At 38.2% G+C, this 27,303-nt stretch overlaps 1 protein-coding gene across 2 annotated transcripts in view; it reads left to right on the top strand.

Annotated features, from left to right (window-relative positions):
* SEMA3A (semaphorin 3A) overlaps window positions 1-27,303 on the top strand; it is a 221,723-nt gene that overhangs the window by 45,848 nt on the left and 148,572 nt on the right. For both annotated transcript variants that reach the window (XM_083183085.1, XM_083183084.1), the window contains exon 2: window positions 16,243-16,400. In XM_083183085.1, the coding sequence (XP_083039211.1) occupies window positions 16,243-16,400 (158 nt within the window). The remainder of the gene's footprint in view (window positions 1-16,242; window positions 16,401-27,303) is intronic.

Genomic DNA, 27,303 nt, shown 5'->3' with positions numbered 1-27,303 from the left:
AACCCTCCTTCTTCCCCACCTGAACCCTCTGTCACTTTCTCTTCATTTGAGTCTACAAATGAAAAGGAAGAATCCACACTCTTCTTATCCTCCTACTCTACTACCTCTCCTCTTGATCCTATACCTGCACAAGTCATTAAAAATGTATCTCCTGTGCTTATTCCAACCTTAAATAAAATCTGCAATCTCTCTCTTGCTACTGGTACTTTTCCTTCTCTGCTCAAACATGCAGTGATTACTCCCATTCTGAAAAAAACACAATTCTGACCCTAACTCTCTCAGCTCCCATGCCCAACTCTCACACCCTATTAGAACCGCTTCAGTCAGGCTTTTACTCTCAACACTCCACTGAGACAGCACTGAATAAAGTGGTGAATTATCTGGTAACTGCTAAGTCTAAAGGCCATTACTCACTACTTATTCTCCTAGATCTTTCTGCTGCGTTTGACACTGTCGATCACACTCTTCTATTACAAACACTACACTCCCTAGGTCTTAATGATACAGCCCTTTCCTGGTTCACATCTTACCTATGTGATCGCTCTTTCAGTGTTCGCTTCTCTGACTCTACTTCCTCTTCATTACCTCTGTCATTTTGTGGGGTGCCACAAAATAATTTTTGATACTTTAGGGAGCCGCAATTTGAAAAGTTTGGGAACCACTGTATAGGTGGTGATTTGTGTGTTAGTGCTTTTAGTATAGTGTTTAGCAAGTGAATTGAATACCTGATTCAGTTTATTTATATATTTACAGTTTCTGATGTAGCGCAGCAAATTCAGTAGCGCTTTACAATTGTAGACAGTGATAGAACATACTGGGCAAAAACAGACAGACATGGAGGTAGGAGGGCCATGCTGCAAGTTTACAGTCTACAGGGAAATAGGAGGTAAACACAAGGACAGGCATCAGTAATCTCATAGCAGTTCCACCACGTTGCAAATCCAAAAGGGAAGCTATAAAAGATCTGATGATAGGCCATTGCTGAATTTTCCAATTCTTTGCCATAAAATCTTCTGGGCTGGTTTCACAATATGTTTTGGGTCATTGTCTATTTTTACTCTGAAGCACCACCCAATCAACTTTGCAGACTTTGACTAAAGTTAAGCAGACAGTATGGGTGAAAAGTAATAGGGTGAGAGAATCAGAAGTGAGAGATTTGGTAAGAAATCTCCAGGTGTTTTTTTTTTAAGTGGCAATCATTTACACTGCAAAATCAAACTGGTTTGGCAGTGTTCATGATTGCCGCTTTGAAAAAAATGGAGATTTCTTACCAAATCTCTCATTTTCTGATTCTCTCACCCTATTACATTCCACCCTATATCCTCTATAGAATTCATGTAGTTGCTCATGTCTTCTGTCATAATCATTAATCAACAATAGTGATCCAGTGCCATTGGAAGCCATTCAGGAACATGCCATCTCCCTTCCTCCACTGTATTTTACAGATGTGGTATGCTTCAGAACATTCTTGAGAAGTCTTCTATACACTTTCTATCATTCCGGTAGTGGCTGATGTTAATTTATTTTGCGCAAAGAATACTTTTACAAAATGTGGCTTGCTTTTTAGATGTTTTTTGGCCTTTCTTTTGCAGAGCGGAGAGGTTGTATAGGAAGACATTTTGAGATAAGCAAATATATGTATGTTGGTACAGTTTACTTATTAGCCTTATGTGTAAGTAGAATACCAATAATTAATGGAGGGACTGACAGAGCCCATAAAGAGACATTGAATGGTTCTCATGTAAGATCAGCTGGATGCAAAATTTAGATTGGCAAAACAAAATCACAGATTAGTGCTGGAATTTGCGAACAGTATAGGCTCCAGGAGATAATTAACCAGATAATTACAGCAACTAATTGGATACTGCCCAAAGTGTGAAAACAATTCTTCAAACTGAGGAGAAGTTCTAGCTAGGCAGGTTTCAAGACTTGGATTTGTCTGTACAAATATATATATATATATATACATATATATATATATATATATATATATATATATATATATATATATATATATATACAGTATATATATTGGGGTCCTTATTCCATCTTTAAACCATCATCCAATGTATATAGTGTCTGATGTATTTCATGTTATGTTTCAAATAAAAAAAATTATGAAAAAGTTGTACTTCTGATAAATTTCACATAAAGGTGGTGGCTACTATCAAGCGCTCTCTATATCTATTTTTCCATCTATCTTATTAAACCGCCCTCCACTAACAGGGAGGTCTTATAGAGTATAGCTGCTATATCTAGCGCAAACGAAAGTCTATTTCACTGTGTGTGTGTATATATATATATATATATATATATATATATATATAAATTACCTAAACAAGCAAGGTTTTATTTTATGCTGAAACAGTCACATAAAGTCATTACAGCAGGGATATTCCAGTTTTTCAATGTAAATGTATTCTTTTGTGGGGGAATTAAAAACTCATATATACTTTCAATTAACAAATGCAAGCCATGAGAAACCTGGCATCCTCTCAATTACCATACAAGCTTTTGGCATATTGTAAAAATTAGGGGAATTCCTACTGTTGAAAACCATTAATTGGCATTTTAATAATGAACATCAAACATTTCATGCCAGGAGGCCCAATAAAATATCACAGCAGCAGAGTCCAAAGAACTGCAGACCATTTGTGTTTGCAATAATTTATATAGGTCTAGTCATGAAAACAAATGTGGTGTTACTGGCTATATCCCAAATCCTGGAGAACAAAAATAAACTAAAAACATTGTTCATCAGAAATCTACTGACTATGTCAAACCTGGTTGGCATGCATGTTATAATGATATCTATCTATCTATCTATCTATCTATCTATCTATCTATCTATCTATCTATAGATAGATAGATGTATATACTGTATAGATGCAGTCATAGGTGCCGATTTATGATTTAGCTGGTGGGTGCTCAAGCCAAAAGTATAGTTGAGTGGCTTCACAGGGAAGGGGCGTGGCCACAACATAATACCAAATAATTGGTACTTCTTTACTTTCACGGCGCCAGCATGGCGCCGCGCGTCAGAGTCCCCTTGCGGGCTCGGTGGCTCGCTACGCTCGCCACGCTAATTAAAATCAACTCCATGCCAACATGGATAGTGGAGGTATGAACTATCCATGTTGGCATGGCGTTAACTTCGTTTATTTTACTTAGTTTGTGGCGAGCGTAACCCGGAAGTAGCGCGGCGCCATGCTGGCGCCGTGAAAGTAAAGAAGTACCAAATAATTTTACGCAGCACAGATGTCTCCATTATTCAAATGACAGCACCAGTTTCAGGTCAAAGATCAGCTTTACCCTTACCGCGCTGAGACTTGTCTACCATATGGTACCTATGTGGCTGTTAGTGCATGTGAGCCATGAAAATTCTTCTCAGCCGTCAATGAGGAGGAAGTCTTGTCACGGGAGTCCCGTGATACTCCCCGACAGGCTAGAGAACAGGAGAAAAAAGTACATTTAAGAACACCGGTGTGCGAAATTAAGACAACTTCCGCAGCGGTAAGCATTAGTACATCCTGCCCACTGACCTGATCCTTCCTCGCGATGTGACGTGCTAGCGTCACACCGTGCTCCCCCCTCCCTCTCCCCCGCCCTGAGCTGTACTGACTCAGGAGGAGTACAGAGCAGGGCAGGGGAGCACGATGTGACATCAGCTCATCACATCGCGAGCCAGCCAAAGCATCAATATGGGTGGGCTGGCTGTGTGGCCAGCCACCAGCTGACTTGATGAGCGTCGGGCCTGGTGGGTGCTTAAGATTTTCTGTGGGTGCTCAGGCCCCGGAGCACCCACGGAATCGGCGCCTATGGATGCACTAAAATCCATATATACAGATGGAGCGCCTCTTATCCCTGGCCGGGGATCACCAGCATGCCTGCGCTGGTGATCACCAGTGCAGAGGCACTCCATCTGACTGGGACGTGGCGGCAGCAGCATCCTGCCCATCTCCTCTTCAATGAGACGGGCAGGGATAGGGGGGACGGCGGGTGGCGAGGGGCACAGAGGGAGTTGTCGGGCAGCGAAGCCAGCTCCGTAACCATGGGGCGCGCGCGAGCGTCTTGTGTGCATGCCCCTGTAGAGATCCTGCTCTATCTGTACACACGTCAAAGGGATTCAACATTTAGCACCAATTCAATAATACATTTAGCTTTGTGACTAGAGAAGTGTATGGATTGTCATGAAGTCATATTGTGGTTCTAATTTTATTGCTGTGTTTTGGTACAAAAATCTGATTTAAAATCAGAATCTTGGGTTTTGGATTTCTTCAAAATGAGTAAACACAGCAAAAATCTTTGTTTGCAATTCAAAATCTGAATTCTGAACCATGTGCAGATCTGAACTAGGACTTGGTTCAGTTTGCATCTGCAAACTTTGGGTGTGTTTAGATATCTAAAAACCAAACTGCCCAACTCTAATCATGACCAAATATTCCGAACACTCGCGCCGGCCGCTCACCCTATTCAACATACCGGGGGAAGCCTCGCTGTCAGAGGACAGTGACAATTCCCCCAAATGGCGAGGCTCATGCCTAATGCAGGGAGTCTGCTGCATTTAGCCGCGACCCTCGCTGTTTTGGTGGCCACACATGTTGCTTCCACCTTGCTGTAAAAACCCAGCGAGGTGGAAAGAGCGTGTGCAGGGTGGCCAGTTGAATACTGAACCATGAGCTGTGACTGCGAACAATCAGTACTACTCGCCATCACCGCTCGCAAAAGAGCATTGAATACTGCCCAATGAGCATTGACTGGGTGACTTGTAAACCTGAACTGTTAGGTGTTGTTAAGGGCCTTTGTTGGAACCTCTTAATCAATGAATAAAATCGTCCTTGGCTTCTGTTTCTCTCCTATTGATAATTTCACTTCCAAAAATGAAATGTTTGTGTCGTTATGTACTGTGTATATATTATCACTTAAGAACGTGTCATCATCTTCTTCTCATCTTATTTACGGATTGTCTGCTTTGTGCTCCTGTGTTTTTGGCACAGGTTGAAGGTGATAATAAAGATATATAACCTGAGCGTTGGTCCCAGATGGGATTTATGGTTAAAATAAACATGCAAATGTTCCCAGAGGGTGGAGTATATTATATTTATCCAGATCTCATGAGGGGAAGGGTGTTGGTGTCTTTGTGATAGATTTGGGTCTTAAAGTAAGACGTCAGAAGGTCTCTGCATTGCATCCTCTTGAAAGGAAGCTGGAATAACGCCCTAAAAGGCAGCTGTGTTGTAATTAAAGTTGCGGTACAGAGATGAAAAAGAAAGGAACAACAGAAAATGAAAGCTTAGCCATTGTGTTTAATATGTTGTCTACCTTCTTTTATCGTTATGCTACTTAATTACTGGCAGCCACAACACATACATACTGTATATTTTCCTTTTTCCTTGGGAAGATCATTAGCTGCTGATAGAATAGGATATTACTACACAGACTAAAGAGCAAGCAATTCTGGTCTACTCACCGAGAGATCATGCAATATTGTGCACTATATTTGTATAAAAGATACAAGCTTTCAAAATAATATTCTACAAGCTGTATAATATATTACATATCAGTTTAGTTTTGACTATAGAGAACATGCAGATGGATTTATAGAACATGTACTTTATTGAATTATAGCAAAATACTTCACCATACAGTAAGAAAATTAGCCACGTTAGTCTAAAAATTATTACATTTAAAAATAACAGAAATGTAAATTAATGGTCAACATTTTAAATATTTGCATCATCCAAAAGTACTCCCACCGTCAAAGTATTGCTTATTGTTTCTTCCCCATTCAATCTTTTGCTATAATTTTTGTGTATGTGATCTAATTTTCTCTCTAATAAAGATCTGATCTTTTTGCATTTTTATGAAAACCGTATGTCTTATATACCCTTGCAAATATATTGTTCATATTACGGAACCATATATTGGCAGAACCATCAGGTCGTAGATACAGTCAAATATGTCTGTGAATGATGTAATTCACAGACATATCACATCAGCTGTGCAGCATGGAAAAGGACAATATATTTTGTATCCAGTACTGTATATCACTACAACTGCTTGTATGTATAGCTGGCCTGCTTACCAACCCATATGCCGGCTGCAGGAGTCACCAACAAGTCAATTATGTCACTACCTGTTCTTCTCACCAAGCATGTCAGGCAGTGGATTGTAAGGGTGTATACACAAGATGGTTTGCGCATAAACCTTGTCAATTTTTAGGTCAGTCGTCAGATCGGCCAGATGGTGTACCTACCCGATGTTACAAACCACTATATAAGCAGTGACTGCATTAATATGGAGTAATGCAGTGGTTCCTAAACTGCATACCTAGGCATCCTGGGGTGCCTCGGAACACTTGCAGATGGGCCCTGGGTTTGTGGTCCAGGACCTATTAAAATTATTTATTGTGACTGTAATGGGTAAAATAAGTGTGTGGTTTTCATGCATTAATATGTGGACAAACCGAAGTGAATCCTGTCCTTCACCACATAACGGATGCTAAGGGTGATTTATAAACACAGTTAATTGAATACATTTTTCTGAATTATTACTTATGGCCTAGGGATGCCATGAAAATAATATGTGAGTCAAAAAGTTTGGGAACCACTATATTAATGTATTAATGTTTTCTTGTTGAATTTAATTTAGTATTTTACTGCAGCAATAAACCTTGTGATGTGTATGCTTATTCCTCATGGCTACATTTCACTGTTCCTATTCCCATAGATTGTAAGCTTGCGAGCAGGGCCCTCATACCTTTGACTGTCTGTAAATACGCAGTTTGTTGTATAACTGTCTCCTTTTGTAAAGCGCAATGGAATATGCTGCGCTATATAAGAAACTGTTAATAAATAAATACGTTTGTAATTGTTAACAGTTAAAAGATAAATGTGACTAAATATCATATAGAAGATCTTTTCTTGAGCACCTCACAATCCATTGTTGTTCTATGCTCCTCTGTTGGAATCCACTTCTGTTCTTAATATTCTTACTATATATTTTGCTTTAATCTTTTACAATGTTAAGGTCGCCTAATTAGGGGTTTAACGTATGTCAGAACGTAAAAAATATATTATTGTTTCATGCTACATTTCTAATTGTTATTGCTCTTTATTTTTGATGATTCCCTCTATGGAATGGACAGCTAATAGAAAACAAATGTCCACTCAAACCACTTTTTCCCCCCCATGGAAAATAATGAAGACCTCATATAAAGGCAGTTTATGACTCTTTTGGGCACACTGTATTATTATTGACCTAAGATCAGTTTGCAAAGCTTTAAAGCGCTTAATGGCATGTAACAATTTTATAACTCAATTTCTTGTCATTTAAATGGAAGCACCTGATAGCTTTTACTCAATACGAAAGTTCCCGAAAAGTGTTTTTGCAATTGAATGGAAGATTGTGTATGACCACTGCATTAACATTACCGTTACGGTTTGAAATAAGGCTCATTAATTAACTGTAATTCCTACATAGTGAAGTTTATCTATATTTGAGTATACTGTACATGCCTGTTTCCATAGAGTCTTAGTGGAATGCCATAAAAATTATGAAAAGAGGTACACATCCCTAATTAAATTATCCATAACTATAAAACATAAACATATGTATATACAGTCCTAACTACTGTCAACTTAGGCCCTTAATTTTGCTTTACTTGCTGCTGCCTAAAGCGTAATTTGAAAGGTCAGACCACGGTTTCATATATTTGACCAAGGATGGCTTTTACATGAGTGAACCCACCCTCTCCCTCTTCTCTAGTAAAATCCACAACCTCATTGACTTCTATAGGCTGCAGCGAGGTCAATAAACTGAAACCAGGGTTTTGCGCATGTGCAGTCAAGCCTCCGCTTGTGTACATACGCTGGTATTGGCACCTGCTAGATCCATTGATCAGGTGCTGGGATCTAGCTGTTTTCCTACCTCCTTCTCTCTAGACATAGGTAGCTGCAGCTTTCATAACCAAAATGGTAGGAAGAGATGCTTAAATGTCTGTATTTTCAGTGCTGATCTAGTGCTCAATAAAATCATTTTTATATTTGTAAGTTAGAAGGGGCTTTTACTATGTAGGTATGTATTTTATCTGATATAATCTGCAATTCCTTTTTTTTTAGAAATACAAACTCACACAAATTTAGAGGATCCAAAGTCAGTTTACATGATTTGACCAATTATCAAGAAACTAAAACGATGATCTGTGCACAGCTCATCAAGTCTTATGAAGGAGACACTTTAATACAATGGCTCAACAGCTACATTTTGCTGGCAATTATTTTAAATCATTGGCAAAATTGACTGAAATGCTACTCCTTTCCAACAGCAGAAGCAGTCCCCATAGGTTTCTATTGCATAGCAAAGCATTCCAGAGCTAGGTTAAGGTAGATAACGCCATCTCCAGATGACATCAGCAGAAGTAGCATATGGGCTATACTCCACAAAATGGCCACCACAGTAGCACTGTGGATCAGATGGAGTGTCTTTTGACGCCCTTGTCCCTATATATTTTATTATAGATGAAGTCCAGGCTTCCAGTGCAGTGCACATACACACACACACCATCAAAGCCATGCCACACATGTGGAGAGGGCATACAGTACTTGCCTACTCTCCCACAAGTTGCAGGAGGCTCATGATGTTTCCCCGCATGCCCCACAACCACTGAACCACTGAAGATTGCTCAGATTTTCTAGGAAGCAGGCAGGACAAGGATATCATACCGGGAATAGTGGTGCATTTTGAGGTGGTGGGTCTAAAAAAGGCAACTTTGAGTCATTTAGCCATGCCCCCTGTGTGTGGCTTTTTGGGGGCAATGTCTAGTAATGAGAAGTCTAGCTTCTTCCAGATAGGAGATTCCAGATGTAGGAAATTAGGGATCAGGGCCCGTCAGAAACAATAAGCTCCACTGGCAAAATATTTTTAAATTGTGGCAATACATTTTGTATTTCTTTGTACTTTAAAGTGAGATAATCCAGTAGTTCTAAATCTTATCCAGTCATATTGCATTTAAAACTGTTTTTAGATCGACATATTCACAAAAATGTGAGTAGAATGTAAGAAAAGGTAGCATACTTTCATATTCCTATACACAAAAATGATATCACTGCACTGGCTTTAAGAATATAATGATTAATATAATTATCTCTGGATGGCGCAGCAACATCTACAAGGAATGGGGTAAGAAGCAAGTTGCGGGACGCCGCCATTTGCTCACTTTCTCCCCTCCAGGACAGACCACACCACGCACGCGCATTAAGGCTTTATTCAATCAGATCCAGCTGCACACATTCTCAGGAGACATAAGTCCAGCAAGGACTTATGGTAAAATGGAACCTGTTGGCATCCCGATTCCCACAGGGCTCCTGACAAGTACAGCAAGATCACACCCACCTTATTCGAGACTATTACATTGCATGATGCATTGCACAACCCTCACCTAGCTGCACAATAATCAGGAGACATAGGTCCCACATAGGACATATGGTATAAGGGAACCTGTTGGTATCCCTATTCCCGCGAGGGCTCCCGACAGATACAGCCTAGGTCTCCTCAAATAGACTTTCAACCTGAACATTGCAAATTGAAATCACAACCTCCCCTTTCACAGAGTTCCCCCATGTGAAAGGTGGTACTCATCTCCCCCAAAGGCTCAGAGTGCCTTACCCCACTCAACCCCGGAGGGGGCACCACTCCAGAAGAGTATCCACTCACGTCAAATGATTCATTTATAAATAAAGCATTTAGATCACTTACACAAATTTCCCAGACTGTTATTTCAGACATCCAGGTGATCTCTCTGTCAACCCACTCCTTCCCCCTCCCCACTCATCCCAAGTCCCCCGCTCCCATTCCACCCCCCTCCCCCTCCACCTGACACATTACACCAATACTGTGAACCAACATAGAGTGCGCTATCCATATCTCTGTATAAAATACTAACAAAAGGGTTTTTCTGGACAAACCCTAGGATAAGCAGCACCACATACACATATCAGGTAGAGCGCAATATATCCAACATTTTTGTATTCTCCCACAATGTCTTGACTTTTTTGCATGGAGGCATCAGGCCATGATATGGTGAATTACATCTCCCAGTGGGGCAGATGTATTAAGCCAGGTGAAGAGATAAAGTGGAGATACAGATGGAGCCACCGTCAGCCATGGACGTCGAGCCGGCGAATTGCTCACATTCACCAACGCTTCCCCTTCAGTGAGGCAGCAGGGAGCGGGGACAGAAGGCTTCCCTACCTGTCTCCGCTTCATTGAGACGGGCAGGGAGCAGGGACAGAGCAGGCAGTGAGCAGGGAGATGGGTTTAGGGCTTCAGGGAGAATGGGGTGTGTGAGCGTCTCATGCACACGCTCCCCATTTTGTCTGACTTCGGCGGTGTCAGTGTCTTCAGTACGCGCTGGTCCCGGCTCCCTTCTTCTGCTATGAGGACCACAACAAAATGTCCGCCCCCATTTAGCAGACAGTTCTCTGAAACTGTCTGCTGCATGGGGGCGGACATTTTGTGGTGGTCCTCATAGCAGAAGAAGGGAGCCGGGACCAGCGCGTACTGAGTGTAGGTAAGACTGCGGGGGATGGGGGGGATTGCATGGGCGGCGAGGCGGGGGTTGGTGCGGCGGGGCGGGCGAGGGTTGGTGCGGCGGGGCGGGCGAGGGTTGGTGCGGCGGCGGGGCGGGCGAGGGTTGGTGCGGCGGGGCGGGCGAGGGTTGGTGCGGCGGGGCGGGCGGGCGGAGGTTGGTGCGGCGGGGTGCGTGGGCGCCCTCCCTTTAACGGCGGGGGGGCGCCCAAAAGCTAGTTATGCCACTGCTCTGCCCCAGTGTTCCATAACTGACCCTTGGACCATCTACATCAGCAAGTCTTCCCAAAGGTCAGAAGCAACCTATGAGGAATAATATTTTTAATTACTTCGTCATTGTAACATACTTTGGTTTAACCAACTGAATTTGTTAATGGTAATTATCTGGTGTTAAGGGGTTGGGTGAAACTTTGCAATTGGTTGCCAGAGTTCATTGTACAGTTGGACAGAATTCAGTAAACTGATGTTTAATTATAGCTCAGGAACAGTAATTATTTAGATCTGTAAATTAGACCAGGCATTAGGTATGGATCTACATATAAGATCAGGTATGTTTTAATTTTGTATACTTGACACATACTGTATGAGTAATCTATAATTTGTACCAGATATACAGTATTGTAGATTAACTTAGCATCTATCGCTAGCATCAGGTATGGCATGGAAAATGTAGGGTCCTATGTTGTATCTCTGGATTGTGCTCTGATAACTGGAGCTGCAGATGTTGTGCAGGCCAATGCTGTCAATCTTTTGAATGAACCAATTCACCTCCTCTCAGCAGTGGAAGAAGAGATGTACTACTCAATAAATAATGGTCTGTCTGCACAATGGGTGGATTGCTAAAATGATTCTGTATAAAGTACAGTAGCTGACAATGGCAGCCAGCACATTCTGCATTCCCAATACATTTGTACCACTTACCTATTAATTAAAAGTTAAACTGTGGAGAACTGGCTAGTCCAAAAAGCAATCACGAATATAACAGGACTTGTGGGTGTCCTAAACACTGATCCTTGAAGTTATACTACTGAGTGGAAGATGTGTTTTTCAGAATTATTAAATGCAGCTTTAACAGACAGTTCTTTATATACTTACATTGTTTAAACAGCAGTAAAGAGTGGTATTTAGTGGTATTATTGTTGTTTTTTTACTTTTTAGAATACAAAAACAATTTTGTGCAAACAACATTATACTTGATTCTAGATACAGTGTCATAGAGGAAGGATCTTTCATTCAAATAAATAGGCTTCTTGTGCACTGAAAAATTATGACATTTATAATTGATTTTAAAACTTTTATTCCCTTTTGCCATGGCCCCCAATTAAAAAATATTTAATGAAGAAACTGAAATGGCATAAAAATTATTGTGATTACTGTCTGCTGGCATACACATGATATTTATGAGCTTTTATATAGTATTGTGTTATATTGTGACCACGAGAGGAATTGATAGTAATGCTACTATGTTGAATGTATTAAATTAACAAATAGCATACAAAATATAATATACAAATATACATACAAATATACATTGAAAGTTGCACGTTCACGAAGGAAAAGATTTTAATAACATAGTGAGTGGTTCCACTGTAGTCCCCATGGTGCTCCTCTATTTTTCCTGGGCTTGCTTATAAATCAATGTTGGTAAATAAATTGCTCAAAGGCAAGTGAAATGTGTTGCTTTATTATGTAAAAGTTTGTTTGATTCTTAATTAAAATCTAATTTACAGATTTTGAATGGGTACGGTACATAAAGAGCAAAAAAATATCCAGACAGATGATTTCTAAACTACACTGTTCATACAACAGAACACAGCCATGGATACATAATTACATAATTTATTATAGATTCTAAATGTAAGTCTACACATGATTATGTAACTACATATTTGTATTTTTATTTTTTTGATAGGCTGCGCAATTAGTTTAGAACATGTTCAAGTTATGCAGTATTGGAAGAGTATCCTTGTACTCTCTAGAGCTTATAGTATGTTGATGAAAGTAAAACATAGGTGATGACAAGGCAGAAACACTTTGTGACATGTGCAGATAAGGTGACATGAAACCAGAGGTCATGGAAAGGGTCAGCATACAAGACAATATTAGAACAAAGATCTTTTCAAGTCAAGTCATATGTCTTATATCACTAGATATAGTCTGTTCAGCTATACACTTGGGGCTCTGCAGCAATGCATGTTTTCTGTACACTCATTTATAGTTTTATCCCAACCGAAATGTCAGCATCATTACTTCCATATTTCCTAGATACAGTCTAATTTGTAATTTATTCCGGTTTCTTGCTCCTACAGTACATGTAATACAAATTTATTATTATATGTTAGTCTTCATTAAATTAAGGAAATTGACTGTATCCGATTTCTGCCTGATGAAATCCTACGGATTATGAAATGTTTGGCAGGGATGGAAATGCATGAAGCGTTTTATTGTCCTTCAAGACAGCAAGGCCGGCACAGATATAGAGATTGCTTTTCATATGGAAATAAGTTATTTGAGATTTAAATGAACAAAATAAAATCACTTTGCGTAGGTGACATTTATATTTTAGACTGCAGATTGCAATGATGGACGAACAAAAGACACTGCATAATAGAAATGTGGCTAAAAAGTGGCCATAAATGTGCTTTTCTTATTTATGCTGCTTCACAATTTTCTTGCCTAAGATATTACTTAAAATATTCTTCTATAGAACAGAAAGGTGCATGTTCTATGTACGTTCTATTAATAACTGTTTACTGATGGCGACTGCAAAGGGTTGTGAGTCAGTTGCAGCATGCTACATATACTTAATTTAATAATACCTGTGACAATGCCAGATGAGTTTTAGACCTCCATTAGACCAGGAGATTGGAGTTGTGGGTAGAAATGTGATGAACCTTTTGTGTCTAATGAAAGATGGTTTTGAAGACATATCTTGCTTATTCTCTTTCTCAAATTTTGTGGAGCTTGCGAGTTTAAATTGTAGCTGAAGATGAGTAATAGCCTCCATGAAAATATATGGTTGGCAGGCACTCATAGTTTTAATGGTGTCTATAAATGAATATAGATACAGATAGGTAAATGCAGTTCAGTAGATGTTTACAACACAGTGGGGGAAATTTACTAAGATGGCAGTTCTGGTTCAAATGGGATGTTGCCAATCAGATTCTATCTATTACCTTCTAGAAGGTGCTAAATAAATATCAAGTAGATTCTGATTGGTTGCCCATAGCAACATCCCATGTAAAATAGAACTCCCTTCTTGGTAAATTTCCCCCATTATGCTTTATCTTTTAAGCAATGCAGATATATATATATAAGACCAAGTTATGTTCAACTGAATGGTCCCATTATGTTGAGACATACTGTAGGTGTGTAGTGAAGTTTGAAGCTGCATTGTATTTTGTATAGTTTTAAGTAAGGAGACCATGCATTATTAGAATGAAGGAAAAAAATTGCCAGGTTGGAAATATTTTTTTTTTCTGGATATTATGTATTTATGATATCTTGTTTGTGTACATTATCACGATTTCAAAGTTATTGTACAAGTTGATTTTTTTATCATTACTAGTTAGTACTGTTCATAGTATTGCATATTCCAAAAACTTTGTACAGGTTAAGTATCAATTATCCAGATATCCATTATCCAAATTATTGTGAAAATCATAATCTTCAAAACTTTTTTTTGCTATAAGCAGTACTGGGGACATCTGTAACTGGCAGTATTGTGGACCTGATATGTAACTGCCACTGGGGACATGACATGTAAATGGCACTAATGCCCCTTTCAGACTGCATTATTTACCCGTTATTTTGCAGTTTTTTTACAGTTTTAAAACAGTAATTTGTGCAGTCTGAAAGGTGTAGAGTGAATTTACCGGTTCTATTGAACAGGTATTTCTAAACGGTAATAAAGCAGGGTCCTACCCGTTTCACACCCGTTTTTTTTTCATCCACTGTTTTCTATGGGTTAAAACGGGTTTAGTGTTGTGAAGGAACAAAAACTGCATTGAAATACCGTTTCAGGACAAAAACTGCATTGAAATACCGTTTAAAGACATGCGGTGTGAAAGGGGTTTTAGCTGGCAGACCCGTTTTTAGAAACGTTTTAAAATACCTGGTCAAAGCCAGTTTTGCGGTCTGAAAGCAGCATAAATGTGTGCATGAGAATGATTGCTTAGCATTCAATCCAGTGCCTGAGATTGTACACAAACTTTGTTTTGTGATTTTAAACCTTGTTTCAGCCACAAATGAAATATATTTGTGTAGTTTTCATGTGTTTGATGTGTTTGCACAACATAAATGCAAAATACCTCAAGATACGTCATTGAAATATAAAATTATTCAGAAATACAGAATAATCCGTTATCCAAAATTCTTCTAGTCCCGAGCATTTTGGATAAGGAACACTTAACCATCATTTTCTATTTGTTTAACATTTCAAGTGACTTAAAAAAAATCCCTGTAAAATAATGCTGAAACTTTTTTTTACTTTTTAAATCATTTTCTTCAGGTGGTGAAATGAAAGTACAACGATGATCATGAAAACCTTTATAATACACTTTGTGCTGTTAGTTTCTGTTTAAAAAAATGCTTATATAATATATGGCAAGACTTTGCATTGTAGTTTTATGGAACCGTTAAATCTGTAGTGTGTATCTTTATTTTATACATCTGCACTTCCAATGGCTCATGGTCAACTGTGTAGTTTAGCCAATTAATTCAAAGTAGAGCTATTGTCTCTATTTAATAGCAAAGGCTGTATCCCAATACATTAAACTTCCATGTAAGGTCATTTTGGACATGGTCAAATTGAGCACAGTGACCCTCATGGCTTAGAGAAACATGCTCAAGGTGACCAGTGGTGGCAACTGGCCAGCATATGTACACAAAGGTTAAAAACACTTGTTTAGAAAGCCTTATTTAGGATAAGGTTAAGGTCCACAATACTTCACCACTTGTGCTTTTTATTAAAAAAATTTCCAGGAATACTAAAATACTTTTATTAACTATAAATAAATATTTCCCTTATTTTAAGAGAAATCAATTTAATGATTTGATGTGATTAGTTTAAATGCTGTTTAAATATATTTATGTATTATACTAGAGCAGAGGTTCACCAAGCTCGGTCCTCAGGACCTCACACAGTTCATGCTTTCTATGTCACCTGTGGATTTTTAAAATGTGACAGTTCATGATACACAGTGCTCCTGCTGGGTGAAAATGTGACACAGTGTTCCTGCTGGGTGAAAATGTGAACGGTTAGGGGTTCTACAGATGTATTAAGTATAGAGAAATGTTAAAGTAGAAGGTGATACTCGACAGCCAATCAGCTCCTAACTGTCAATTTACAGGGCAGGTATAAAAAATTAGTTAGGATATTAGTTAGGAGCTGTCTGGCTGGTGTGTTATTATCCTACACTTTATCACTTATCAGGGCTTAATACATCTGCCCCTGAGTTTGAGAAACATTGCTCTAGCGTGTAATAAGCTGTCACATTTGAATTATTGGTTATGCATTTTGTTAGTTTGTCACATGGACTTCTGTATTCCAGCTAGTCTTCAACTCCACCCTCTGAATAGGTCTGCAACCTGCATCATTTTATTAATAGATAATTGCTTATTTGCTGACCTTGTGTAATTTCCTTTCTGTTACAGAAATGCTGGACTCCAACAACTTAATCACATTCAGTGGATTGGCTAACAGCTCAAATTACAACACATTGGTATTAGATGAAGAACGGGGAAGGCTATATGTCGGAGCGAAGGATCACATATTTTCATTTAATCTGGCTAATATCAAAGATTTCCAAAAGGTATGTTTATACAGAAACTATTTTTGTATACTTTCATTATTGCCAACATTTTTCCTTATGAAGTTAAAATAACATAAATTTTTAGCAAAACTTCTCACATTTACAACAAGGCAAATTACTGTAGGTTGCATGCGTAATATAAAAACAATGCTATTTATTTTATCTGTATTTTTTTTTTTTACAATAGTCTTGTACATAACTTTCCTACTGTCCTGTGCTACCAGAAGGTCAAGCCACAATCCTATATACTGCATCTTTCATGTTCATGATCATCGTGCTGCTATATACAGCAATTCCTGGCACTGAACAGCAGGGAAACGGGATATGGTAATGCTAGTCATACTAACATTTTCCCATAATTTATCTACTACCACCCAAAGGTCTCCAACAGGGGTAAAAAAAAAAATGCTGATATGCTTAAAAATTGTGTTAACAAGTTATAACCATGCTTACTACTGATTTTATTCATCATTTAACAATATATTTTTTAGGTCAGCCCTATAATAATACTCACTTTGCAATAAAGCACATACAGTAAAATAGGCATCGGTAATGAGGCAATGCCTAAAGCAGATCAAATGGTTGAGAATAGCCTGGGCACGTGTAATCTGTTCCATCCCAACCTTCACTCTTGGCACCCTTGACTGTGTGACACAACAACCTTACACCCTGTTGCAAAGCGCACTATAAAAATGGAGTGTCAAGAAAAGGGCCAGACAGGGTGCACAGGATTTACTCTGGCCAATTAGTAAAGCAAAAGGGGAGAGTGAGCTTTCCTGCTCTCTAAACACCCTCCCAGCTCCAATGCAAACTTCAAAATCATCGATTGTTTATGACCAATGTAAAATACTTTTCCCATCTATGGGGAAGTACCAGAAAGTTTCCCACTATCGCCCCTGACACTCCTGCAAAGCCCACCTCCCGGCTTTTATTGGCTCACAGCCATCTGTATTGTAAAGCAGGGGTGACCACCGATGGTGCCTTTGCAGATTGTTTCAAACCATCTAAATTACCCATTTTGGTACCATCGATGAGTAACCCACTGATGGTCATCCCTAACTGGATGCTTTTTGGGCTAGTCAAAATATGGTCCCATCTGCCCCCTGGCCTCCTGCAGCATCAGAGAGGAGAAAGGAACAGGCATGCAGCCACAACAGTGAAGATATTTCAGGATTATGGTAAAGAAAAACTGGGCATATGTGTTTTGGGACCAGTAAGGTTCATTCACATTTGTTTTTCTGTCTTTAAAACTTTGAGACCCATACGTGGGACGTCACTGTATAAAAAAAGTTTGAGAATCACTGGCGTAATGATAAGTTTGAGGAAATACATTTCTGTCGTTTTGATTTCATGTAATGGAAATCTGTAAGACATTATTACCAAATAATGATTTCTGGTTTGCATAATACACTTGTGAAAATTCTGTGCCAATTATTTGTCAGAGGGTTATAGAATAAAGGATCAGCAGTGTCTAGGTTGATAGTCATTAGGTCAATACTACAAGGTCAATGTAAACAAAAGGTCAACAAAAGAAAATGCTGGTGTAGGTAAAAGGCTGATATGAAAAAGGTCAACACATGAAAAGGGCGACATGCCTGTTGACATAGACAGTGTTGTCCCATTGACCAGGTAACCTGTCAGAGTAGCAGTCTCTCTCTTTGGTCTAGGATGGTAAACCTTTGGCATAGTTTGTAAACCACATTGCTTCAACAAATATGCAATTTTTTCAACAACGTCTTGTATGTGTAGTGATATGGTTGGCAGAGAAGGAGTTGAGTGCACCACTACATAAATGATTAAGGGCAGCACTGCAGCTAGCAGTGGTGGTGTTGAGCAGATTTGCATGTGCTGCAATCCTGCTCTGTGACCACAAGGCATATGCAAGGCACCTCGGGAACTACACTAGTTGCGGCATGTACTATGCTCTCAATTATTATTATTGTCTTATGGTATTAACTGTCATAACTTTCAATAAATACATAGTTAAAATGTTATTATAAAACACTGTTTTGACAACCATGAAGGAAAAACGATAATCTAGTCAAAACACAATGTAACATATGCCATCTATTCAAGTTTCATATTCCAAAGGTCCCTCGGGAGAGATCTATTTTATGTGGTGTCTGCAGTCTACTTTCAACTCTTACTCAATGTGTAGAAATTTAAATATGATGTATAATTTACTCTCATAAATATATTAGATCAACACACCTACATTTAGAGGAAATGAATGCACTACATATCCCAACAATCAAAGGATTGATATAATTTATTGCTAAAAATATAGAAAATAAATTGCAGATGCAATACAATCTATAAATCAAATGTGTTATTTAAAAAAAAAATTCCTTTCGTAGCCCACAGTATATACCGTAGGTCTTCAATAAAAAAAGGTGCCACAGCCTTTTTGGGTCGGGGGGGAGTTATCATTTCTTCTCCTCAGGGGAAGCTGGTCTTAACCAACATACCACCTACCTGATGACAAAGATTTATCTATCTACAGATGTGGTATCCATCTGCTTACCCATGAATGAGATGCACATGCAGCTGCATTATAATTGTAACTAACCATGCCTGTTAGTGACCCATTTGGCAGGGCACACACTCATGCAATCCTGTGGGTCATGGGTGCATCTATCTATCTATCTATCTATCTATCTATCTATCTATCTATCTATCTACCCATGCACATGTACTGTATGTAAACAACAGCATAGAGGACACTATGGGTCTACAGTATAAGAATAAAATACAACATTATGGAGCCCATTTAGTTTTAGACCGCAATAAATAGAATTTCTTATTACTATTTCCACCCATATGTATTAAAAATCACATCCAGGCACAAGCACTAATAAGAGGCTAACCCAGCTATGTGCAAACTAAAGTGATCACATCAAATGCAATGGTCATTTTATGAGAGATGCACCAGTTGCTGATACTAAGGAGGGAGCCAACAACTCCTCTCCTGGTAAATGATGTAATATGTATCCCATAGGCCATCACTGATGCCATGGGAAACAAGAAATAATTAATTATTGGACCATTTGCAGCTTCATGACCATACCCGATTGAAAACCTTATGCTTTTGCTGTTTAAAAGACCACCCTATTACTTGTAGACAGATTCCCAGTCCTTATTTGCACATATTCACAGGCAAGGCCATATACTACCCATTGGCACTTCCTGCAATTACTGTTAGTCCTAGTTTTTTTATATTTTGACAAGCGCCTGTTGTAAGGTTATGGATCATAGGTTAACACAACCAAGGTCAAGATTCATTGCGTCAACCACTGAAGGTCAAAGGTCAATACCGCATACAACATGGGATTAGGTTTACAGCATCATTAGGTCGACACAAGCATTAGGTCAACATGTTCAAGGTCGACAGTTTAAAAGTTGACATAAGTTCACATCTCCTTTGAAGCATTGCAGAGGTAGAGTAGTGCAGCCAGTGCTGCGGATACAGGTGGTCTTGCCAGGCATGTTGGCGGTTCAAGAACAATAGGGGCCCCTGCCTATGTTGTCGGTACTGGGTCCCATAATTTTTGATGGCACCCTGCAGACAAATGTGTCTGCACACAGCTGTGTCTACATATAATACATATAGTATGATATTGGTTAAAAAAATAAAATAAAATAGTTCTCTGGGAATAGGTTATAGTTTTACATTAAAAATAATCAGATAAACTGACACAATACAGTTATCACAGCTAATTTTCATCCAGGTGTTTTTTAGGGGGCTTATAATTCTATATAATACCGGACAAGAGACCATATCTGCTCAGTGTTACTTCTAAATGATCTGGTCTGGGAATATGGACTGTAATTCACCCTTTATTCTATTTATATTACATTATCCAAGGTTCCCAACAGAATCATAGTCTGGTATTAAAGAGGATCATATTTTATTCTGTACCTAATTCCTAAAATCTTTTCAACAAGCATGAATAATTGACTGTGAGCATCTCAGGATTTTGTGTGAGTGAGAATCCCCTTTTACTTTACAAGAAGTACCAAGCTTAGGAAGTATTAAGAGACTAGTGTTAATCATAGTCTGTATTAGCAATGTATCTGTAGCTTAATACCTGTTGTATGGCACAAACCCGAGCCAATTTGCAGAGATTTTTGTTATCATTGCAGACTTGTCCTTCGTGTTTAGGATATCACTGTCAGTACCCTCATAAATTTTATGGCAATAAATATAACAAAAAAGTTGACAGATGATACCAGTAAGGTACAGCATGCATATATTGCCATATAATCATATATACTGTATGTGTGAAACATTCAAAATAGTTAAAGTATAATTTGATTACAAATACACTGTGTTACAATGTACACGTAACTGTTTCACTTTGGTTGATGTAATTTCCAAGCATAAAAACAAAAATGACAGTTATATATGGATTAAGCATACAACTGTAAAACATATACTTAGCTACAAAATAATGTACATACAAAGTAATGAAATACATAATCAATTTAATGTATTTTACTATAAGATGCTCACGAGTCAAGATTCACAGCTATCATTGCATGTTTTGCTGCTAATACAGACACAATGTACTTCCATGGTCTACATCTGCTGAGGGAGGGGGTGGAGGGGGGGGGGTGGGAATATTCTGGAGCTGAAGGTGGTAACTAGGTTAGGTAATGTACTTTGAGGCTAAGGAGTAGGGCTGGTCAGCCTATTGCCCCCAACAGAACTTGCACCTGGAGCACAAACACCATATACTCCATTTCCACTAGTGCAGGATGGTATTAGTAGTATTGGGTTGGTTTTTCTCCAAATCCACCCCTATTCATACATAGAGTACAGTATATACCCTTTAATTATCAGCATGGGATAAAAGTTGTATTTTGTGGCCATCAACAAACCAAAATTAGTAGAATGTTTATAGCTAACTGAAAATTATGTAAATTGCTTGCAGATTCTTATGTCATTATTGATTACCTAAACAAAATAAATTAAAGATGGGAACATTTGAGGTGGGAGAAAGGAATAAAACAATCCACCTCAGAATGTATCCACACCTTCCTATAACAAGTGCAATAGCTTCCCGGCTAACAGGTGCATTTGCCCTCATGGAACTTTGCCTATGTGAGAATGTCTGCATAGCCGCATTAGTGTGTCCTTGTTTACTGGGTTTCTGCAAAGCAAATTCACACAAAATAAGACTATGTCCTTGTCCAAGTGCAAGGCTTAATCTGTACTATCTTACTCAGATACATGAATATTCATGGCCCTAGCCAATAAATTATCCAGCTTATTCCCCATCTGAAAATACGTATTTCTAAATTTATAGAATCCTAGCTTAATTTTCTTATTTAATACTTTAAGTCCATTCTTGCATGTGTCTTTAGATAACAAGCTGTTATGTTTTGTGTAAAGAGACTTCATTAGGAGACTTTCTTTTTGAGCCAGCTTCTATTTTTGATGAATTTTCCTAACTGTATACACTTTCCCTTCAACACACCCTTATGCTACTCCAGGAGATTTATTTTAGAGGTTTCTGCATTGTCATTTAAATAAATATATTCATCACTTGTCCTTTACAGCTGAGTCTTGCCATAATTGGCCTGTTTTAAGAGCCCAGTAAAGGAGCCAGAACCACTGTCTGAGGACTTGTTTTTTTATCAAGAGGAATAGAACATAATTTGGAGAATGATCTAATTCAGGAGTCTGCCAACAAATTAATATGGTTTTTGACAAGTAGTCATTTCTAGTGATTGCCAAATTAAAGGTAAAATGTGTAGTGTCCTTGGCAGTCAGCAGATGTTCATGGAGTAAATGTTTTTTTCATGGTCCTTCTAGAGGAGGGGTAAAGCTAAGCTTTCTGTCACCTGGTGAAGAAGATCACCTCATGCATAATAGTCTGCCTTGGCTTGGGCATTAGTAACTGCCATACAACAGAGAAGGCATCAGGGACTGCCATACCACAGAGAAGGCATCAGTGACTGCCATATTATACAATGAGCATCAGTGACTGCAATATTCTACATGGCGCATTAATGACCACCATACAGTACAGACATCCATACGGTAGAGAAAAGTAGTTGCTGCCACCATATAATACAGAAAATATTTGGAGCACCTTTATAATTACCTCATCAATAGATAACCCCTACTTAAAAAAATATTTAGTATTTCAGCATCCTTGTAATAACCCCATTCATTAAAATTAATATAATTAACTCTTTACAATCATTATCATCATAAACCTCATTATTAATTAGTTCCAACATCAGCAAATAAATCTATTCAGGAAAACCTCCATCTTAATTCTCCCCAATAAAACATCACCTCTGACCTTCCTTATATTAATGAAATAAGTTATAACTAACACTTATTCCTTCTTATTCCCTAATGAACCTGTTGGTGATGTTATATTCCCCAAATGCTGTAGCCATAGTAGCATTCACAAAGGAGGCAGCCATTCAGGGCCAGTTGAGCCAGTGAGAAGGACAGTGGCTTTCCACCTTGTTTCTACAGTACAGGTATACACACACACATTCATTCTAGGGTCAATTTTCATTCTAGGGTTCATTTTATTGGAAATCAATTAACCTACCAATATTTTTTGGTTTATGGGAGGAAACCAGTATCCATGGCTACTTATTTTTTTATTTAGCACCTATTAGAAGATAATATATAGTATCTGATTGGTTGCCCATAGCAACATACCATGTAAATATGTAACTCCCGCCTTAATACATTTCCCCCATTGTGTTTTAAAGCAGATTCGTATACTGTATGATTCTTTAGCAGTTGAAGGTCGGGTTCATCTAAGGAGACTGAAATTTTGCATTTATGTCAAATAGTATTTATTTAATAACCGGTATGTTCTTGCTTAGCTGAGTGTCCCCAGTTTTATTTTCATTATAATTTTAGTGTTAGGTAAGGTATTTCACGATTACACTTAAGCAAAATGACATATCTTGAGCATTAAGAAAAACTTAAAAGGTTTTTCTTAATGTGTTAATAAAGCCTTGTATACGTTATATTTCCTAAACACCAGTAAAAGTAAGCAGTACTAAATATTTATTTTCAAATTCTTTACTTAGCCAGTTTTCAATGTGAAAAAATGGTGTTTAATGTATTGCCAGAGGCCTCAAATTATGTTTTCCATTTTGCTTGATTTATTAAAGTTATACCACAGGGTTTTTGATAATATTCCTTGCATATAGTAATTTTCATTCAGGAATTAGTAAATTACCAGTAATCATTAGAATATTGATATGGGTGTACTACGCCATGCACAATTCCTCCTTTTGTCATTTGGTTTAGTATCGAAACACTGAATTGAATGTGATAAATTATATACTGTACTACTAAAAGAGAAAGGAAAATAAATATTTTATAACATACATACAGGTCTCTAAGCCCTGGTTAATTTTACTAACACAGAACAATGTAGTTCAGTTTAACTATAAAGATATATGGATGACAGACCTACAGTCAATAGGATGACAGGTTGAAAAGGTCAAAATGCCAACACACAAATGTTACACACATTGCTTGTTTTTTCAAGTTTTCCAAACATGTGTTCGATTTAATATCCAAGTGGACATCTACTGGGAATACCTGTAGCTAGGGAAGCAAAATGAGACACCTTGCTTCAAACATGGTGAGTGTACACAACAGCACTGATAGTGGTAAAAAAAATATGGAGTATGCAAAATTCGGCCCAAAAAACTTGTGGTGACAATTTTCATGTCAGCCTTTTTACCCTGACAACCTTTTCAGGTCATGTGACACCTTGCATTTGCAATTCTTTACACAGTAAAAAGGCTCTGGTAAGTAAGTTCCAATGGCCATGCTGAATGAACATTGGGTTACTCACTAGGTTGATGATAGATCTATATATATCATGGGTCTTCAAACTGTGGCCCTCCAGATGTTGTGAAACTACAAATCCCAGCATGCCTTGCCACAGTTTCGCTATAAGGGAGTGTTAAAACTGTGGCAAGGCATGCTGGGATTTGTAGTTTCACAACATCTGGAGGGCCACAGTTTGAAGACCCATGATATATATTATCATACTCATACACAGACGGTGTATCTGAGATGTGAGCGTTTAGTGTGAATCTCTTTGACTGCAACATTTGCCATTTTTTTGGTACAGCTCTCTGCATACAGACATTTGCGACTCCCTCTGAATCAGGCCATATGACTGATGTAAAGAAATTGCATTGGGATTAAGGGGGTTATTCTGGCTGATCATTCGGACACCCTTGCGAGTCAACCAAACCCCACCTTGCGAATGGTGGCCGGCCGCCACCCATTCACAAGGTGGATTGGCACGTAGGCCTTGCGAACGGATGTTTCACAGTAACATCCATTCGTATCCTGACGGTATCCGCCCCCATCATTCGATAGTCGGGGACCATCGAATGATGGCGAAGTCGCCCGCAATATAAAAGTGACTCTAAAGTCACTTATTATATGCGTGGACGCTTGGGGGAAAGTGGGCAGGCAGTGTCATCGGCTATTAGCATAAGAATGCCAAGCATTCTCATGGGAACACCCATGCGATACCCATTAGTTAATATATTTTATTTTAATCTGCATCAAATGACTATAATATTCAGGGTGTTTTATGAATAAATTGTAACTTACACATGAAGTTTGTAAACATAATCCTATATTGTTTTAAAAATATATTCATAATTGTTAGAAAATTATTAACAAGCACATTTAAAGTCATTTTAAGTTATTATTGTCAAGTGTTTGAGATTTATTGTTGCTTTACATATGTACAGTATTAATTCCAACATTAAATAACCAGGAATGTTAAAAAAAAATTGGTATCAGTATAAAGCAAAGGTAAATACTGGAACATTCAGTTTTTGGAACATTCTGTTTCTAAGAGGTGCAAAGTTCTGTTCATACTAGTTAGAACTTAACTTCAGTCTGGAATTCATAGTTTAAGTACTGTCAGGATTAAGATGGTCAATTCATCCTGCTGTGTGATGTGGTTGAATTAGGATAGCTGAGAAAGTCAAGTGCTGCTGAGAAATCATGCAACATTTTGGCATCAAACAAAGTAAAAAAGAAAAGTGAAAAAAAATTGGTTTCAATTTTTTTTTTTTTAAAAGGTCACTACTGTCTGGTGTACACATATTTTTATGTTGTATGATACTGACCTTCTTTACTACCTTAAGTGGAGTTTGTTAACTTATGCCCTTGGGAGAATCTAGACCAAGATCATTCTTACAGTTTTCAAATCTGTGTTTATCAGTAGCATTTAGTATGTTATTATAGAAGTATGGTCTATACCAGTGCTTCTCAACCCTCAAGATTTCCCAAAATGGCCTATTTTCAGGGTTTTTGTCTGTGGATGCAGGGGAGATACTTACTGAACCAACCAAACAAATTAAGTTTCATGTCCTTGACTAAAGAAATTCATAAAACATGAGCTCACCCCAGCACAAGTCAAAGAGCTGGTACAGGAATGCCATGATTCATGGATAAATAGGTACTTATATGTTAGTTGGGCACCCACTAAGCTATTTGCTTAGTTTTACACGGCCCCTTGTGGGGTTTGCTACGCTTCGGGCTCAGTGGCTCGCTGCGCTCGCCACACTATGTAAAATCAACTCCACGCCGACATGGTTAGTGGGGGTATGAGCGTACTAACTATAGTGGGTGCCCAACTAACATATAAGTACTGATAAATGTGCAGTGAGCACCCATTTTAGATAAACCAATGTTCACAAAACATAAGGTGATCTCATTGAGAAATAAAATAATTATTATGTTTTTGGGGTTTATCTTCACTTTATGTGATGATCAGAGCCATATAACTAGATCATTTGGTGCCATGTGCCAGAATAATCATTGGTATCTTCCTTTACCAATATGCAAAATAGATTTTGGTTTTACTGAGAAGGTGCATGATCACAATATAAAACTCTTAATTTTAATTATGCCACACAATAGTGCAACCATATTTATATTACTGTACACTGTAGAGTAGTGGCTATTATTGACATTATGCTACAATAGTTCACCTTATTAACAATGTCACACAGTTTTGCCGCTTATGCATGTTATACCAAACTGTAGAACCCCTTCTTCTTATTATACCTAACAGTAGTACCATTTATTCACATTATGCACAAATTAGCCGTGCCCCTTATACACATTCTGCTCCCATTACTTTCTCTATTATCTCACTGCTTTTCAATCTGATTCTATTTTGTATGCTTATTTCGGCTTCCTACTTTTTTCCCATTTTGTTTCCTCTTCCACTACTTTGTTTCCCCTTTCCTTTCTTATATTATACACTAATTTGTTTATGTCTCTATTCCTCACTTTGATGATTAAGCTGCCCTCTTGTATGCTCCCACTGACCAGTAGCTCCTCAGTATCACTGTGGGTGGGAGGGGTGTCATGTTGACTCTTCCTACTTACTGTATGAGAGCCAGAAGGCAGAGCTCTGGAGATTGTAGTGAAGAATCCAGATGTACCACTAGTAGCAAAATCTCAGTGGGCACCTAGCAAATGGAAATGGCAGTGGCTGGTTCTGCCCAAATGGCATCTCTGCATTTCGTGACGGCATGGCCCTTGTCATACTCTTGGTGATGATTATATTTTCTTTCATTAGTTTGTGCATGCAGTTACATTCATGTCACATTTCAGTTTTGGTTGGAAATGTAGGTGGGTATTTATTAAAGCTGGAAAGTACTAGCCAATAAGGCTGTGTTTTTTTTAAATTAAATTGGAGCTGATTGGTATGAACTTTATCTCTCACAATTTTATCTTGCTGTAAGATTTGATAAATACCCCTTGTAGAACAGTTAATTGTTTGTTTTCTATTATATTTTGCTTGCAACTTTTCTAATAATGTCCTTATTTTGTTTTTTATACTTGTTAGGTACATAGTTAATTTTATGA

Source organism: Crinia signifera, chromosome 4, assembly GCF_055691185.1.
Source record: "Crinia signifera chromosome 4, ASM5569118v1, whole genome shotgun sequence".
Lineage (NCBI taxonomy): Eukaryota > Metazoa > Chordata > Amphibia > Anura > Myobatrachidae > Crinia > Crinia signifera.
Note: the sequence above shows the minus strand (reverse complement) of the source record. Positions and strands in the feature narration are given on the sequence as shown.